Genomic DNA, 19760 nt, shown 5'->3' with positions numbered 1-19760 from the left:
ACCGGTAGAACCTTATAATTCTCAGCTCACGATTCGTCACGTCCAGGCCAGGTCAGCTGCTCGGGAGTATTCAACAGTCATGTCCGACTCCGACCAGGAAATGTATAAAACAGAAACTTCCCTATTTCTTGTAATTCAGGTGCAATAGTCGATTCAGACGGAATAGACCGCATCACGGCCAAATGACCAACATTCACTCCCCTCTGTGATTTCCTAATGTGATCTGCATGTGAATCATGCAGCCGGGTCAGGAGATGGCAATACAACTGACCTAGTAAACATTCACTTTCACAATTACCTTGTAACTTTGGAAATGTATCCAGAAATGAAGCAGTCCCCAAAGTCTAATTATTAAGTTATTATTTAGGCCTAGTTATTACATTGTCTTTATATTGCCCCAATCTGGTCATTACAGCCTTAGGCCTATGTAATTATGCTGAAGTGTAATATCAATTAGCCATGGAATTTCTCCTTCAGATTGTGGCCTTCATGGAACTGGCAGAGTTCAATAGGCCTACGATGTGCTGCACTGTAGCCTACATAAAAAAATATTAAAAATAGATGGATGTAAAAATGGATGAATGGAAATATGTAAATTAAAGATGAAATTAATAGTTTGGATTTCTTTTTCCAGTTGTGCTTTATGCATGTTGCCGGATGACCTTATATGGGATCTTGTGGGCCAGTTGGGCTGGAAGCTCTGTGAGTCACGCGCTCTTATTCGGGGGCAGAACCGTAACGTAACGCAGCCATGGTGATAAATCCAGCACGAGCGAGCCCCGTTACGCTTTCACGCAGCTGTCTGACAAGCTGGAGTTCGGAGAACAACTTTCGAGGATCAGACAATCAAGGTTTTCTTCGAGGAGTGGAATATTCATTTTGACATGTTTAAGGCAACTTTGTTACAATTCACCGTCTTCGCGTTGACGCTCATCTCCGCGATTTCAGGTAGGCTTTGCATTTCCATTGATCTATCCATTGATGGAGACGGAGCCTGTGTCCTCGCCTAAATAACGTCGACGTATCTTTCACAAAATCTCGATGCATTTCAATAGCAAACTGTTATGTTGTTTACCTCTGAAATTAGGTCAAAATTATCCCCCAGCGGCGCAGAATGTCTCCTGGTTCTCCTTCAACTTCAAGACAATTCTGACATGGAGTCCCAAACCGACGAACTACGCCTACACAGTGGAGTACTCCGGGTAGGTTTATTTAGGCTACTTCATCTCTCTTTCAGTGGAGGTAGCCTACCGCGCCTTTGAACTTGATGCCCTGGTGGGTGCGTAGGTTCCAGTGGATTAACTTGAAGCAAGGAAGGGGAACTCGCACACCGTTCTGCCGAATGCAATGTTGAACTTTTTTTTATTGTATTAGAAAAACAAAAAAGGTGCTACCCAAGTGTAGTGCAGACGTTTCGGTCAGACCATCATCAACTCTGACATATAAATAGCTACATTTATAACTGAAACGGGATACCTTTTGTTGAAAAAAGACGCAGCTGTCACATGTAGCCTAGTCATTCAATGCAGTTACAGTAAGTTGTTAGGCCATTTGCATGGAGGAGAACTGAGTTTGGGAACCTGCAGATGTTGCCAGATGTGTCCACATTTCCACATGTTGTCAATGTCAGCAAATCAGTTTCACCAGTAGTCCTCCTCAATCTTTGTCAGCTTCAATTAATCCTGTTTACCCTGTTTAGGAACATGGAGACATTGGAGACGTCTTTACACAACAACACCCACAACCACAACTAGAATTTATGATACATCTGTTGTGATGGGAACCGGATGTGAACAAGCTTTAAAGCCACAAGACATTTTAAATGAGAATGACATCTTAATAATAATGACAAACACACACAATAATGTTTTTAAAATCGGTTTTGTGCCATTTTATTAGAATAGGTAGCATGATAATTCAGGGACTATTGCAAACCAGCCATGTGGCTGTAAACCTTATATTCACATCTACAAGTTTTGTCATGTTGTGTTTGTAGTAATATGCACTGCATTCTCACTGCCAAATAAACTACAAATAATAATAATGATAATAATAAAAAACCTTAGGTAAGAAGAAGCATAGTATATCTAACTCGTTTGTGTGTGTGTGTGTGTGTGTGTGTGTGTGTGTGTGTGTGTGTGTGTGTGTGTGTGTGTGTGTGTGTGTGTGTGTGTGTGTGTGAGAGAGAGAGAGGCACATCTTGTCACCAGGCAAGGCAGGCAGCCGCTTGGGGCCCCCAAACCTTTGGATGGTGAATAACAACAGCTCACGCTTAACTACAGTAGTGGCAATTTTGTCTCAAATGTGTGTTATTCTGCATGTGCAGGGTCCTGGAGAATAAAGTGAAAAGTGAAAGCCCATTGGGAAACTCCAACTCCCATTGTCACTGTGACACAGCACTCCACAGCACACAAGTGAACACTGCACACTGCACACAACGAAATTGCATTTATGCCTCACCCGTGCAAGGGGGCAGCCCTCAGTGGCGCCCCATGGGGAGCAGTGCGGTGGGACGGTACCATGCTCAGGGTACCTCAGTCATGGAGGAGGATGGGGGAGAGCACTGGTTGATTACTCCCCCCACCAACCTGGCGGGTCGGGAGTCGAACCGGCAACCTCTGGGATGCAAGTCTGACGCCCTAACCGCTCACCCATGACTGCCCTAAGGCGCCATAAGGCGATGCATCTAACTTGTTGACTTGTTCTGCATCTGCAGGCTCCTGGAGAATAAGGCGATGCATCTAACTTGTTGACTTGTTCTGCGTCTGTAGGGTCTACTCCCCTTTGCTACAATATCTAACTTGTTGACTTATTCTGCATCTAAAAACTACAAATAATAATAATAATAATAATTTAAAAACCTTAGGTATGAAGAAGCGTAGTGTATCTAACTTGTTGACTTGTTCTGCATCTGTAGGGTCCTGGAGAACAAGGCCATGCACTGCATTCTCACTGCCAAATAATATTTTTTTTAAATCTTAGGTAAGAAGAAGCGTAGTGTATCTAACTTGTTGACTTGTTCTGCATCTGCAGGGTCCTGGAGAACAAGGCGATGCATCTAACTTGTTGACTTGTTCTGCAGGCTCCTGGAGAATAAGGCGATGCATCTAACTTGTTGACTTGTTCTGCGATGACGTAAAAAATGCACCCACTATTGATAGCTTTAAATCTAGACTCAAGACAAAGCTGTTCTCAGATGCTTTCTTAAATTATTGAATGAAAAAACGATAAGATAAGAGAAGACAAAACCCTGACAATTCTAGACCCTATCAGGTAAACGGAAAAAAGGAGGCCAGACTCCTCTGTCGTCGAACAGTTAAATTCTGAGGATTGAATGAAAAGACGGTAAAATAAGAGAAGACAAAACCCTGACAATTCTAGACTCTATCAGGTAAACGGAAAAAAGGAGGCCAGACTCCTCTGTCGTCGAACAGTTAAAATCTGAAGACTTGCGTATGTTTTTCAAGGTTTTATGTCATTTAAGTTTTATTCTACTATTATTTTAACCTTATGTTTTTATCTTAATGTTTTAAATGTTTTTTTTTTTACTCTAATTAATTTCCCTGTTTTCCTTTCAGTTACATTTGTTAACTTTGTGAAGCACATTGAGTTGCACCTGTGTATGAAATGCGCTATATAAATAAACTTGCCTTGCCTTGCCTTGCGTCTGCAGGCTCCTGGAGAATAAGGCCATGCACTGCATCCGCACCCGGGAGACAGAGTGTGACATGACCAATCAGCTGTTGGACCTGCGGAAGACCTACACGGCCGACGTCATCTCCGAGACCCTGGGCAGCGGCGACGCCGACTTTGACGAGCTGCCCTACACCTCTGCTCCGCCCTTCTGCCCTTACAAAGAAAGTACGTACCCACCAGGCAGCCACCACAATGGCATCAGTTCATAGACTACACTGCAAATCATGGCAATAAGCCAGTTAAACATAAAAAAGTAAGTTGCCCTGCTGCCTTGAGTTTGTAAGTTAACTCAACTTGAGAAAGCATCGAGTTGAGTTAACTTACAGACTTAAGGCAGCAGGACAAATGGCCTAATAATAATCTTGGACATGCAGAGTTATATTGAAATAGATTATCGTCATCAAGTCATCAAGTCAAAAATCACCGCTCATCTATGAAAAAAAGGACAAGTAGATACTGTTAAACAGGAGAAAGTCTTCAGGGCTAGTTTAGTCGGCTTTCTAACTATCTCTTAATTAATGTAATACTTCTCATTGCATTAGGATAACATGTAAACTGTAACTTCATCCCCGGGGGAGGGTGGGTATATTAAAAAAAAAAAAAAAAAAAAAAAAGTTTAGTCGGCTCTAAAAAGTGTTATAGTTCTGTGAGCTTTCAGTCAGTGGACCTTCCTCAGACACAGACATAACTGTACAGCACAGAATAACGTCATAGGAGGTGGTCCAGGAGTTGCTGGTCGTTGCCACTTTGACCATCACCATGTGGATAGGGGAGTGAATGAGCCTGATCTCCAAAAAATGCGTCTCATTTCTCACGCAAAACCAACATCCAAGATTGTGTACATATTCTGACGCATTCCCTGCTGTCTGGAGCACATAGGAAGCTTCTGATTGGTCTAGCTGTGCCCTTCCCAAAACCATCCCTAAACCTAACCTGTCAGTAATGCCACGTTTCTGAGTTTTAAATTTGTGCCCTGACCAAAACTTTCCCTAAACCTAACCTGAAGGGGGCGCTGTGGCGCAGCGCGCTAAGCCGGTTCGAGTCCGGCCGGGGTCATTTCCCGATCCCACCCCGTCTCTCTGTCCCACTCGCTTCCTGTCACCATCTCAGAATGTCCTATCAAATAAAAGCATTAAAAGCCTCTAAAAATATATATATATAAAAAAAAGAACCTAACCTGTCACGGACAGCTGCATGACCACTGCACATGTGTGTAAAGAGAATGCGTCGCAATTTCAGTTTTTGGTTTGCGTGAGAAATGAGACGCAATTCGTTCGAGATCATGTTGAGTGAATGGCCCAGTGATTAGCTCTCCCCCGTCAATCAGGGGTACCCTGAGCATGGCGACTAACTCTCACCTGTACTCCCCCGTCAATCAGGGCACCCTGAGCATGGTGCTCCCCTTGGTCTCCTGTCAAGCTCTGTTGCAATGGGCCTGGCATGTGATGGGTTAACTGTAGGCCAGGTTCCTGCTTCAGCCTCACAATAACAGTAATCTGGCTTTTCAATGGGAAACTGTTGGATTGTTGAGAGGTCGGAACAACGCCTCAGAGAAATGGCACATGTGTGCTGTCTGTGTCACAGTGACAGACTAAGATTTCACAAAGCTGTGATTTCACACTTACCATTTGGATACGGTAACAATGAAGCCCTTAGAGCTCTTAGAAACCCGCATGGCCTTGGATGACCTGCAGGAATGCACACGTCTCCCCTTACAACACTGTCTATTGGGTATATTGGCCTGCCTATGTCTATGTCCTGAAGTCAGCCTGTCTATTGGGCCTATGTCCTGAAGTCAGTCTGCCTATTGACTCACACTGTATGCCATTTTAGTGCGTGTGTGTGTGTGTGTGTGTGTGTGTGTGTGTGTGTTTGTGTGTGTGTGTCTGTGTGTGTGTGTGTGTGTGTGTGTGTGTGTGTGTGTGTGTGTGTGTGTGTGTGTGTGTGTGTGTGTGTGTGTGTGTGTGTGTGTGTGTGTTTGACCCATGGCCTATGGATGTGCTTACTTGTTTATATCTTGTTTATGTTATTGTATTTTAATGTTTGTTTTACCTGTCCAGGGACTGCAGATGGAAATTAGCTAGCTATAATCTGGCACAAGCCATCTTTTTACTTCTGTAATCAATGTGTATTGTGCATGGTCCCTGTTGAACTAAACTAAACTAAACTAAACTAAACTAAACTATTGGGTCTATGTCCTGAAGTCAGTCAGTCTTTGTGTAAGGGGTTCAGGTCTACTTTACTCAGCGGTTCCTGTAGAGTTTGTGTTAGTCCAGGTGGGGGAGTTGACTGGTATCAGAATCATGTGAGACATGTGACCGTCTATCATCATTGGAAAGGACATGCACTGCAGTTCCATTATGAAATATGATGTGAAAAAAACTAAAAGTAGGTTTATATATTTTGGTGAAGAATCGTAAATTATAGTATTAGAAATGGAATCTACACTAGTGTTCTCTTTTCAGGGAAGCTAGTCAAGGTGGTGGGTGTTAGGTGCTGTTTCCACGTAGCTGGATTTTTATCTGTGGATACTTTTTTCTCCTGGTTGCATTGGTTTTGCATTGGTTTTGGCCTTCCGTTTCCACGTAGCAGATATTTCAAATCCAGGTATAAAAAACAGGAGAAAAAATATCCTGTTTAGTGGGCTGAAAGGCATTTGTTACAATGGAGGATTTATTTTTATCCACATGCTGCGTTTACCTCAACAGGAGAAAAAAAATACCCTGCTAAAAAACTATCCTGCTACGTGGAAACAGCACCTGAAAGGACAAATCAATATCTATGTATCTCACTCTCACCTGCCAGCCCAGATTGGGAAGCCGTCCCTCAAGGTGGTCATCTTGGAATATCCAGCTGTTCTGTATTCTATGTTCTATGTTCCGAAAGAACAAATCAATATCTATGTATAAAGGGAAAGAAATCTGGTGCCACACGCTTGATAACGTTTCGACATGCGTCTTCATCAGAGTCCTCAGAGGACGCATGTCGAAACGTTAGTCTCACTGCACTAAAAAATAAATTACAGAAAATAGACATCTGTGCGGCACCAGATTTCTTTCCCTTTTTGCTTATGTTTTGGTCCTGCTCTGGTTGCACCGGATTGTTAATTTAGAAGCGCGGAGTGCGTATCTCCTTTGTTTTACAATATCTATTTATCTTCCTCCCCCCGACAGCCCAGATTGGGAAGCCGTCCTTCAAGGTCGTCCAGAGCGCGGAGGACAAGACGCGCATGGAGGTGCACATCCAGGACCCACTGACGGCCGTGGAGAGGGACGGCAAGAAGCTCACCATACGCGAGATCTTCGGCACAGACCTGATGTACGAGATACACTACAGCAAGGCCGGCAGCACTGGGAAGGTAACACATGTTTTATTTTAAATATATATATAGGAGACAGACATAAGAAAGCTGTAAGCCTCCAATCAGCCACCCCTGGTCTGGTCCTCAGCAGGTATTTGTGCCTCTCCATTAGAGGCACCGGACTCCGGACCTGTAGGGGGCGCACAAGAGAGGCTTCCAACCAGGAGGTTAATTTACGCTCCGTGACTGTAGGGGGTGCAAATGAGGTGTCTTCATAGAAACGGTTAAATTGGCTCTTACATATATTTTGGGTCTTTTTGGGCCTTTATTTTTGTGCCAGGACAATCAAGACCGACTGGAAGTAAGCAGGGAGAGAGAGACGGGGAAGGGTCGGCTAAGGATCTCCATCAATGACTTTACTGTTGCCCAAGTTGGTATATATACTCATATAGGGAATAGAAACATTATTTTGAACTTTGATTAATTTCCCATGTCTTGGGGGCAGTGGTGAAAAAAAATGTGTGTCACATGATAAAAAGTTCTCCCGCAGCGTTGGACGGCCAGTTTGCTATCTCTAGTTGTTGACGTAACTTGAGAACGGTGCCGTACGCATCACATGACCATGTCATAAAAGAGTCAAAACAGTGTCACGACACAGTCATCCCCCGCAGCGGTGGACGAATTGGGGCCAGGCTGCCAACTCTGATTGGTTGTGCTGTCTGACTTTGAACATTATGGGTTTTGAATGCTGTTATGTTTGTCCGTGACGGCAACCACAGACACTCTGGCTGGGTCCATTAGGTTTTGTTACTTAGGGCTGGTGAGTCATCGATTGTGAAGTCGTTATGAAATGGAGGGTCGGCCACATTGATCAGCCCTGGTCATGTTTGATTGAACATGACTTGAAGTTATTCCCTGAAGATGATATCAATGTTGTTGACAAAAGATACGTTATGTAATGTTCTGGTTGTGTGGTAATGGTTTGGATACTGTCAGACTAACATGGAACAAATACATCTGGCATGATAGGCTATTGATGTTGGCGGCACAAGCAATGAGCATGATGACAAATTGGCAGTATGAGGGGAAAATATCAGGCCAGTTTATTTAGTGAATTAACAAAGTGTTAGGCTGTGAGAAATCTCAGAAAGTTAGTTGTCATGTTATTGTTTACACGTGCAAATGTGTGGTGAAATACCGTAGCCTGCCGTGTCTGTGTGTGTATTGAGTGACTGGACTGTTTTCACTGCGTTGCCCGATTAGAGAGAGCTGCATTCCTTGTGCGCTTTGCTTTAATCAGTCAACGCTCTTGTAAGATTTGGTCGGCCGAGGGCTGTGCCCCATTATCTAACATCATCACTCAGTCTCAGTGCGTATGTGTGTGTGTGTGTGTGTGTGTGTGTGTGTGTGTGTGTGTGTTGTTCTTGTACCACTCAAGCTTGGAACATTTCTCTGTGTGTGTGTGTGTGTGTGTGTGTGTGTGTGTGTGTGTGTGTGTGTGTGTGTGTGTGTGTGTGTGTGTGTGTGTGTGTGTGTGTGCGTGTGTGAGTGTGTGTGTGAGTGTGTGTGTGTGTGTGTGTGTGTGTGTGTGTGTGTGTGTGTGTGTGTGTGAGTGTGTGTGTGTGTGTGAGTGTGTGTATGTGTGTGTGTGTGTGTGTGTGTGTGTCTGTAATGTGTGTAATGACAAGTTAACCTCTCCTGACCCCGAGACCAAGACTAAAGGCCCTGTCATCACTCAGACGTATACATTCCCAAGTGTGTGTGTGGTGTATATGTCTGTATAGTGTGCAGTGTAGTTTGTGTCTGTATAGTGTGCAGTGTAGTCTGTCTGTATAGTGTTGTGGTGTGTGTCTGTGGACACTGTGTGTGTTGGATTCTGGAATAAACAGAAAGGGACCAATTGCCCATAGTACATTTTTTCTCAACTGCACAGGTTTTTTCAAATCAATTCTCTGCCTATACACATACGTTTTAATGGATCTGAAATGGATCTGAAATGGATCTTTGTGTTGTGCTTTTGAAATGTTAAATGTACTGAAAACTTTGTTACAGAGTGAGAACTTGTTTTGCATTTTGTGTGAGCAGTAGCAGAATTTTTATGCAGTTTGAGTTTTGGGAAAAATGACAGTAGTTGTGAAAATTGTATGTAAGTATAAGCAATTGAAAAATAACTTTCATACAAAGAACTCAGAAGTGGTAATTTCTCAGGTGAAGAGAGATACCAGACAGAGTCTAATGATCAGAGGGTTGCAGGTTTGAATCCCACCCTTCCACTCCCTAGCTCACTCCATGGCTGATGTGCCGTTGAGCAAGACACTTAACCCCACACTGCTCCAGGGACTGTAACCAATACCCTGTCCTGTACCGAAAAATAACTAAATCTCTTTGGATAAAAGCGGCAGCTACTAAGTGTAATGTAATGAATATGTGATCTATCTTCACGCCAAGACCAAGACCTAACTAACGAAATCTAATGAATATGTGACTATATTCAGGAAAGAACGTTGACGTGTCGAATGTGATGTGTCTTCTCCGTCCCCCAGACCAAGTCCAAGAGTGCGGGGCGCGTGGTGGAGGTTCAGAAGCTGGAGGCTTTCTTCCTAAACGTTGATCATCCCCTTAGCTTTTATATTTTTTCTTAAAATTCTTAAAATGTGTCTTTATGAAATTGTCCTTTTATGGTTTGCCCTATAACATAACCTGTCCCCCTTTTTTTGTTCTACATGATGCTCAGTTTTTAGATCTTATTGATTGTGACGTTTCTCTTTTTTTTTTTTGGCAAGTGGTCTTTGTATTTTGTCCTATGTCCTCAAGTATTTCTATGTGTTCTAAGGTTGAAAGATTCCTTTCAAGTCCTCCTACTTGTCCAGCACTTTGGACAGCTACCTCTGTTGTGTTTTTAAAGTGCTTTATAAATAAAGTTGACTTGACTTCTCCCCCAGAGCAAGTCCAAGAGTGCGGGGCGCGTGGTGGAGATCCAGAAGCTGGAGGCCGGCGTCAGCTACTGTTTCCAGGTGGCGGCTCACATCCGCTCGCGACACCACAAGACGGGCCAGTGGGCCGGACCCGTGTGCTGGCCGCCCCAGCCACCCTCATTTTTTGAGGGTAAGTTCTTGTATTTTTTTTTTCCGTCTTTCTTTTCTGCCCTTTCTGTCTTGTCGCTGGTTCAGGGTGTCAGGTGCTGTTTCCACGTAGCAGGATATTTTTTTAGCAGGTAATTTTTTCTCCTGGTTAGGTGTAAACGCAACATGTGGATAAAATAAATCCTCCATTGTAACTAATGCGTTTCAGCCCCCTAAACAGGATATTTTTTTCTCCTGCTTTTTTATATCTGGATTTTTAAATATCTGCTACGTGGAAACGGAAGGCCAAAACCAATGCAACCAGGAGAAAAAAATATCCACATATAAAAATATCCTGCTACGTGGAAACAGCTCCTCAAACAGAAGAATCTGTAGAAACTGCCATTCAGTCAGTCGAACAGGTGCTGCCAATACAGGGTTCCATCTCAACGGTCACTTTCTCTCAACATTCTATTCTTAACGAGCAGCTGCACTACCATTCTAGAAGTCTATTGTTCAGCTCTTCGAAAAGAATCTGTGGATCATCTTTCATTCATTCTTTCTTTTAAAATTCCCTGGATACTACATGGATTAAACAGGTCTTGTTTTTTTAGGTTAAGAATGTCCAGTGATGTAAGTTCTGCTCTGTGACCCAATGGCTTACAAGCAAGAGGTGCCAATCCCTGGTGTAGTTCAAGCCCTGCTATGCTACATCACACAGCTTAGGGTCAAAGACGTCTTTGTCATTCAGTGTTACGGACACCTTCCGCCGACTGTAACTGCAAAAAAACATGATTTTTAAATTGTTTCAAGTGAATGGATGACAGCCGAGGCTTTCATGAATTCCCTGTAACAATAAATACATAAAAAGAGTCATGTTTCTTATAGTTACAGTCAGCAGAAGGCATCCGTTACACTGAATGACAATGCCATTTTGCAAGTCTTTGACCCCTTACTATACAGACATACCTAGTTAACCCTGTCACGCCACACAGCTTAATATACAAAGACATAGTTTAAATTATAGTCGGTGCTGCGGCTTGCGGCACCCCCAGAGACTAAAATAGGACCAGAGGAGTTAATCCCCTGGCTCAAAGAATAAAGAAGAAATCCGACCAACCAGCTCAGATAAGTATGATCAAGACCGGACGGATCAGCAACTCAGTTAGGTTAAAGGAAATCTGGCATCTTACTTTCAGACCACAAGGTTCAAGGTTGACACATCTGGCAGGGGCTTTACAAGTTTCCCTTCCTGTTCTGAACATCTGGAAACGTCCTAAACATCAACTTGTAACACATTACAAGGCCCCTCCTTTAAAGGCTTTCCTACTCTCTGGAGTGTAGTACAGGGGGGTAAAGTCTGACTGAGTTACCAGGGTCCCATGTATATATGGGGGGCCCACACAGTGTCTGATTTATGTAGATATATGGCTGGGGGGTCCATTCGAGCTGATTGTGCGTACGTAGGGCCCACAATTTGCTCTCCATCGGCTGTAACCACATGAAGCCGGTTTGGAGAAGTAATCAGGCACGTCATGTCATCACGGCACGTCATGTCAGGCACCTTCCATTCTACCGGAAAAGTTGCATCCGGTGGTATAGACACAGAATTGTTTTTTTTTTTCAAATAGGAGACTTAATTAACAGGTAAAAAATTCACAATAGTGTTCTCCAAGTTTTTATTTATTTAAAGCTAAACAAGAACAGGAACAAGATCAAGATCAAGGAACAAGATTAGCCTTTGGGCTACAATCTGGCACACTTACATATATGTAGATGTATGTATATGTTAATTAATGTGCAAATGTCCTGAAGAAATAAAACGAAGTGGATTATGTACAGTTGTAGCAAAAACAGGACTTGTTTGATGTAATTGTGTCTATTCTGCCTCCAACCAATAGGGTGATGGAGGGGAACCTACTTAGTGTTGCTTTAACCTTTAAGAATGTGTGACAGGAATGTTCGGACAGTGAAAGTTCTATAGAATTCTGGGCGTCATTCAGTACAATATGGATTATTGTAGAATCTTGCATTGTTATAGAATGCATTCTTTTTATAGAATGCTCTAAAACCCACACTCTTAAAGGTCAATGTAGAACTGTATTGCAGATCTCAGGGTGTGCTGGTACTTTCCAGATCCTCTTCTCTCCTCTCCTCTGCGTTGAACTTCTGGAGATGTTTTAATTCCCGGTGGGGACGCCTCGATGATTATATTTAGCTGGCGGCTAGCAGAAGCCTTTGTTGGTGGACTAGCACATTCCAATCTCTTCTGTTTTCCCAGCAAGTGTTGCAGGCGGCCTCCTGAAAACCTGATTAAAATATGGGGGAGGAAGCAAAGCAGAGCAAAGCAGAGCAAAGGCAGCTAGAGATGTTGTACTGAGCTGTCTCTCTGACTCAACATTCCTCAGAGACCCTCAGTCATCGCAGCTGTGGAACTAATGTCAGGAGAGATAGAGGCTAATTCTCACTATGTCAGGACAAATGGAGGCTCACTCTCACTTTGACTCCAATGTCAGGATAAGATTCTGACTTTCACTCTTTGGCCACACTCATTCACCAAAAGAATAGAATACATCATCAAACAGAAAGTCATGTGCTGTGATCCACATTACTTGTGGAGTACAAGTCTTGGGTCTGAAAATGTTGTGCATCGTTTATAGAGTTCTAAAGTAGTTTGGACAATTTATATGTTGATTCAGTGGCTTAGAAGGGAAAGAAAGAAACTACAGATGTCCGATATTGGCTTTTTTGCCGATATCCAATATGCCGATATTGTCCAACTCTCAATTTTCGATTCCGATATCGATGCCGATATATGTGGGTTATTTTTCCTCATAACAAATTTTAGGCAACATTTCAAATCTGCCGTTGTGGAACAAAATATGCTTAATTTTATTGTAATGCCCCACTAGATGCATTCTCGAATATATTAACATGTCTGTGCAAAATAGAAAAATAATTAAGGAGGAAAGTGTATAGTAATTCAAGTATTATTATATCGGTTTTGATAGGTCAAAAATCCAATACCGATATTGACCAATATTATATTTTATGCTATTATCGGGCCGATAATATCTGTGGGCCGATATTATCAGACATCTCTAAAAGAAACACAGATAGAAAGAACATTTTGTCTTTGTTTTTCCAGAATGAGTAATTATAGTACGACACTCTTCCAAAGACAGAACCTGACAATTCTGTTCCTTCCCCTGAGGTCCTGCGCAGTGCAGAGGAACTAAACCAACCAGGCAGAAGAATTTAACATCTAGAATCTAAGCTGTTGAATCGAACATCCTTTGTTGAAGGAGCACTGTGTAACATTTTCTTTTTCTTCATTTTCTATGTTATAGTTTCGTTTCAGAATTCATGCTGCCCATTCACTAATGTTACCTTTTTCATGAATACTTACCACCAGCATCAAATTCTAAGTATTCATTATGACTGGAAAAATTGCACTTTTCATACATGAAAAGGGGGATCTTCTCCATTTTGAATTTCCAAAAATAGCCATTTTTAGCTGCAAAAATGACTGTACTTGGACCATACTAGAAAATATTTGTTTCTTACTTAGTAAACTTCCATGTAAAGATTTGGCAATAGGCAGCCCAGTTTCAATGAGCAGCATAGTTGCAGTACCTTTTTTGACTTTAAGAATCTTTGGGAAACGCAGCCCTGGCATACGAATGTAAAATCTAGAATCTATGCTGGTGAATGAATCTGAGATCCTTGGTTAAGAAGAACCCGCTTCGGGTCTTCTCTTCTCATCGTGGTAAGGAAACAAAGAAACTTGGCGTCTGCGCCCTAACTTAGGATCGCTTGTTGCTTGGTGCGACTGCTCACCAAATATTTTCCGTTGACTTCTTTTGTTAATTTGTCGGCCACAATACACTTTTTGAACCTGCAAGCTTTGTGTGCGCCTCATCTTTTTGACTGTCCTCTTCTCCTCTCCTGTCCAGATGTGAGCTGGCCGGTGTTGACAGGAGGTGCTGCCATCCTGCTGCTGGTCTTCGTCCTGCTCATCGTCATCACGGTCCTCTGCTGCAAGAAATGTCGACACTCCAAACACGTCAAGATGGATGCTGCCACCATGGCAACCACTACAGTGTAGAACCAAGGCCAACGACATTCCAAAGGCGTCAAGATGGATGCTGCGACCATGGCAACCACTACAGTGTAGACCCAAGGGTCAAGGCCAAGGTCACATGTCTTGTTTTGGTCGTTTGGCCATGGCCCTCGTGCCCTCCCACTTTGGCCTTGTGCCCTTGAAAAAAATATCTGCCATAAGGCCACAGTGGCCTTGATGCCCTCTCTGACTAAGTTTTGTGGTTTAGCATTAAGCCAGACACCTAATAGATGAAAAGGTATTAAAATGCATGAAATTGCATCTAAGAAACGCACATTTTCTTGGGGGAGGACCCCCAAACCCCCCAGTCCAAAAACATGTCCTCCTTTTTCCTGTCATGGACATGGTTACCCTACCTTTCACGCACAATTACTGTTTTTTTTTTATGTGTATGGCCTTGGTTATTTGCCTTGACAACTCAAAAGGCCAAGTGGCCTTGCCCCTAAAATGATGAAATTCCCGGCCTGTTTGGTACAGTATTTTATTTTGCACAAGAGCAGTGAGTGTGGCTGGTCCACTTGGTGCTGTTTGGGAGAGGTTTCCTTTTTTATGGTACACCGTCCGCGCTGGTCCACTGGGTGCTGTCAGGGAGAGGTTTGGTTTTTTATGGTACACCGTCCGCACCGGACTCTGGTTTCTATGAAACGCTATACGGCTGCTTTTTACACACATTGAGGTATGAGACTCACAGACTACAGTGGGAGCGTTACAGAACATTATTTTTTAAAGGAAGATTATGGATTTGCTTTTGTTATTTATGTTTATATTTTTGTAAATAAAATTGTTATTTATTGTTTAGATAATATTGTCCTTTTGTTGTTGTTTGTCCAATTGAAACATACTTGCACTATTAAAGCGTACGATGACTGGTACCGCCTGGTTGGGTCGTATTTCCTGTTGTCCAAACAGGCATGTGTCAGCCAGATGTGTTTCCACTTAGCGGGAGGGGAGGGCACGTGGTAGCGTGTTTTCCCAGGGGGGGTTGGGGTGTTAGTGGGGGTTGGCATATGTTTTCACGGCCCCCAGGGCATTGTACACGGGGTGGCAGAACACATACGTACCTTACAAAAGCCATCTCCTTCCCATGTGTGTGTGTGTGTGTTGGGGGGAGGAATGTTGTCAGAGGCCCGCAGATTTCCACATTGTACACGGGGGGTGGCAGAACACATACATACCTTACATTAGCAAAATCCATCTCTTTCCCATGTGTGTGTGTGTGTGTGTGTGTGTGGTGCGGGCTGCATGCTGTGTGTGTGTGTGTGTTGTCAGAGGCCCTCGGGGCAGCAGGTTTCCACAGTGTACACGGGGTGGCAGAACACACACACACCTTAAATTTGCTACAATCATCTCCTTCTCATGCTGCGAGGAGCGGCCTGTTGAGGGCAGGGCCGCTGATAGCTTTTGCTGGGCTCAGGAAAAAGTAATCTGAAAGGGCCCCCTACCCGATACATACAATGTAAAGGGGAACCAATTGTGAGCCCCCTATCTCCCTTGGCCCGGGACAACATACCCCTTTGTCCCCCCTGTCAGCCGGCCTGGTTGAGGGTTGAGGGTTTGGGGCTCTCTGGGGCCCACTGCACAGGCATTGGGGGACCAAAGATGGCCGACACGCCAGGGGCCCACTGCACAGGCCTTAGGGGCCCCAAAGATGGCCGACACGTCAGCCATTATAGGGTGCATCCCAATATGTGACCTTGCCTCCTCCACTTGTGCTTGTCTCCTCGTCCCGCCTCCTGGCCCCTCCTCCGTGGAGAAAACGATAAAGTTTCCCAGCTGTCAGCCTCGCCACAACAACTTTTGAGGGACTGTTTTTCATTCACCATCCCAATTGCAAATGAGAAAAAGACTTTACAATTGAGCTTTTGCAAGATATTGAAATATAATGCTGTTGTCAGTGATGTCATCATGACGAGAAGCAAGTGGAGGAGGCAAGTGGAGGAGGCAAGGTCACATATTGGGATGCACCCATAGAAGAGTTCAGTACAGACCTATAGGTGTGTGTAGTTGAGTTCACTACTTCACACCACAGGGGTGACGTGTCCACAGCTGGAGGGATGGCTTCTAAACTGATTATCAGCCGGCGCCCCCCGCAGGTTACATGGCTCATTGCACCTCAGGAATTGCCATGTTGTATATTGTGAGCCACCATAATGATCTTAAAGTGACACTGTGCCATTTTGGAAATAAGCCCATATTACACCTGCCCTTGAGTCCTCTGAGTATGGCAGTGCAAATCTTAACTCCATGCTAGCAATTAATATTGAATCCTATGAGACCAGCCGGTAGCTAGCTGGTCTCATAGGATTCCATGTTAATTGCTAGCTTGGAGGCAAAATGTGCACTGCCATACTCAGAGAACGTCTGGAAGTACATGAGAACGGTAACTAACCTCCACCTGTATACACACTTCTTTTTACTTAAACATAAAGTCAAAGGCAAGTGGGTAATATCGGTGCTAAGTATTAACGTACAAATTAGTGCATTTCTAGACAATACCTGCAGTATTTTACCATTTTAAAAACTATTGAATATTGCATATTTAGAGAAATAGTTTAGTGGGGAAAAAAATGAGGTATGATCAAAAAAAGAAATGTAAAATGTATCAATATATACATTTATTCTTCATATACGTACAGTACAGTATATTAAATTACAGCAATCATCTTTACACACGAGCAGCCGGCCCACCAGCTGACACTAATTCTTGTATAAAAAACGCAAAACGAAAAAAGATAAACATCAACAAGTCCATACGTCCAAAATAAATCCAGGTGTTCATCAGGTGCTCCTTCACGCCATGTGTGAACCTACTCATCTAGAAACTCATTTCCTACGCGTACCAACATATTACAACAGCCCAACACACACTTAAATCACGTCCCACACACACACACACACACACACACACACACACACACACACACACAAATATACACACACACACACACACACACACACACACACACACACACACACACACACAGTAAAATAATACAATACAGCAGCTCAGTACAGAGCACAGCAGGGTGTATGAGTGACGTGGGGATTTGAACTCAGAGCGAGTGGTGCATCTACTTACAGGAGAACCGTTTGACTGTTTGAAATAGTGGTATAAAGTAGAACTAGACCAGTGATTCTCAAAGTGTGGTCCGGGGACCACTAGTGGTCCGCCACAGAGCTCAGGTGGTCCGCGAGGGGATTTCTACTTTTCCAAGATAAGCTAGCAGTAGGATATATTTGTAACATTTTCATGTTTTCAACACAATAAGACAGGCTTATAATGTGAATAAAAAGTAAGTGATCCGCATGAAAATTAGCAGTGTCAAATTAGCATCCATCAACTGACAATTCAGTTGACCGGTGGTTCCCGATTATTTTTTGGGGGGACAAAGTGGTCCTCGGTCTGAAAAAGTTTGAGAAACACTGAACTAGACGTTCTGTTGCAGATGTAATGACAGCATTATTAGTATGATATCACATTGTTGTAATAACATCGCTCACAGTTAATCTACTTCTACTTTACACATCTCTGCTCTTGACTTTGAGTACCTCGGCCCCTCTACGCAAGGAGAACGGCCGGCCACTTAACCCTTTGAGGAGTACCATCACAAATATGGGATTAGAATTTTGGCAAATTTTTGAGTTCTCATTATGATGTCATAAAGACTTTGCAAGATTTTTTAACATAGACTTCTATGGGAGCTGTAGAGTGTTCCAGTGAAATTCTAGAAGAACCTGGGAAAAAAAGTCCTTACTCCTCAAAGTTAATCTTGAGTTTGGTTGGGTAGTCAGTAAAACCACCGTTGGGAAATACGGGGGTATTGATTTAAATCAGAGGTACAGTAGTTCAGGGGTGGGGAACTTTTTTTCATTGGAGGGACCACTTCAGGTTTTCTAAGGTCCTCCAAGGGCCGCACTATGAACGCAAATCAGGATTTCCCCCTGCACTTTAAGGCTATATTGAAGGCAGCCACCTTTAAAACAGACCCCAATTTCACTAGGTCTCCTGAAAATATAACCTAATTGAATTGCAAATGTAATTTCTAAGATTGTTTACATATCATTCCCTGCAATGTTAAAATAAAAAGAAAACAACAAGAAAGAAGAAGAATTGACTGCGATCCATTTCCTACTACTAAGATTGTTTACAAGGCATGTCATATTTCATGTGAAGCTGCATAACATTAAAATGATATCGTGGGCCGGCTCGTGGGCCAGAGGCTCCCATGATTTAAGTCTTTGCTCCAGTGAGAGTGAAAAGGCTCCAGAATGGCCACTTGATGTAGATGTCTTCCGTTGCTGATGTCATCATCGGGGCACCAACGAGCGGCATGATGTCATCATTGAGAGACCTGCGGGTATCATGATGTCATCATTGGGGGACCAGCAAGCGTCATGATGTCATCATTGGGGGACCAGCGGGCGTCATGATGTCATCATTGGGGGACCAGCAGGTATCATGATGTCATCATCGCGGGACCAGCGAGCGTCATGATCCAAACTGCTGCGTGTCCTCTGTGATGGCTTTGAACTCGTAGCTGCCTCTGCCGTCAATATGCAAATAGTACTGCGGGCCAGAAACACAACACAACATCACAATATGCAAATAGTAGCAGGACCAGGGGTCCGCATCTTGAAAGCGTCTTTGCTAAAGACGGTAGCAAAACGTCCTTCGTAAGAGCGACTCAACTCTCTCTCGACAGCGACGCTTGGCACTAAATCCAATGGGAATGGTGTTACGTCTTAAGACGGTCTTAAGATAGTTAGCAACAACAAGAATCGAGAAACGGACCCCTGAAACACAACATCACAACATCACAACACAAAACAAATACAGTAGTTAGTCATTTGCAACATTCCCCAAAGGATGGTGCATGTAGAGAAAATCTGAGGCCCTCACGCATTGTAGTCAAATCAAAAGTGAAAAATTGCATCCTTGAGTGCCTCAGATGTGCTCTACCTGGACCAAGTTTGAGAGCCCCTACACCAGGGGTGTTGAACTCAAATTCAAAGTGGGCCAAAATCAAAATCTGGAATGAAGTCGCGGGCCGAATTCAATATTTAAAATTCACTGAAATTGTGAATAAAGTAGACGTAAAGCTCGGCTAATAACACGTTCCCATCATATGCACTCAAACTACACTGCCATGTGCTACTAAGGGCCTTCACACTAATCTGGACCGACTCATAATTTCCTGTGATGCACACAATGTTGCCTTTAAGTCATATTTTCCATATATTAATGTTGTATGTGGGCCAACTGTAATACACATTTGAAATGATCTCGGGGGCCGAATAAAATGGCTCCGCGGGCCAAATTTGGCCCCGGGGCCTGAGTTTCACATGCCCTACACTGATGAGCAGCAGGGAATAAAGGTGAAGACCCAAAAGCACTCCTGCTTTTTCCTGCTTGTTTTTGGTTGGAGTGGTTGGAGTGATGGCTCAAGCTTGTCAATGCCAGTTCTATAGCCCCCCCCTGGAAATACCACGCCAGGAGACCACGGCCCACATTTTAAATTCCACAAACAAGACGTGGCATGCAAATACTACGAGGGCATAAACCAACCGAGCGTAAACA

The 19760-nt window shown here is 43.4% G+C and overlaps 2 protein-coding genes across 2 annotated transcripts in view; one reads left to right on the top strand and one right to left on the bottom strand.

Moving 5' to 3' along the window:
• Positions 1-762: 762 nt before the first annotated feature.
• On the top strand, positions 763-14277 carry LOC134450579 (tissue factor-like). The gene is made up of 6 exons (XM_063200414.1): positions 763-948; positions 1088-1202; positions 3674-3861; positions 6870-7054; positions 9940-10102; positions 14016-14277. The coding sequence occupies exons 1-6, from the start codon at positions 885-887 to the stop codon at positions 14165-14167; spliced, it is 867 nt and encodes a 288-aa protein (XP_063056484.1). The 5' UTR covers positions 763-884; the 3' UTR covers positions 14168-14277.
• Positions 14278-16780: 2503 nt separating this feature from the next.
• Positions 16781-19760, bottom strand: part of LOC134450578 (ATP-binding cassette sub-family D member 3-like) — a 52817-nt gene continuing 49837 nt past the window's right edge. The window contains exon 23 of the mRNA XM_063200412.1: positions 16781-18749. Within this exon, the coding sequence (XP_063056482.1) occupies positions 18672-18749 (78 nt within the window). The 3' untranslated portion in view covers positions 16781-18671. The remainder of the gene's footprint in view (positions 18750-19760) is intronic.

The sequence above is a fragment of the Engraulis encrasicolus genome, chromosome 6 (genome assembly GCF_034702125.1).
Source record: "Engraulis encrasicolus isolate BLACKSEA-1 chromosome 6, IST_EnEncr_1.0, whole genome shotgun sequence".
In the NCBI taxonomy this organism is placed as follows: Eukaryota; Metazoa; Chordata; class Actinopteri; order Clupeiformes; family Engraulidae; genus Engraulis; species Engraulis encrasicolus.
The sequence above is the reverse complement of the archived record's forward strand: the minus strand, read 5'-3'. Positions and strand labels throughout refer to the sequence as shown.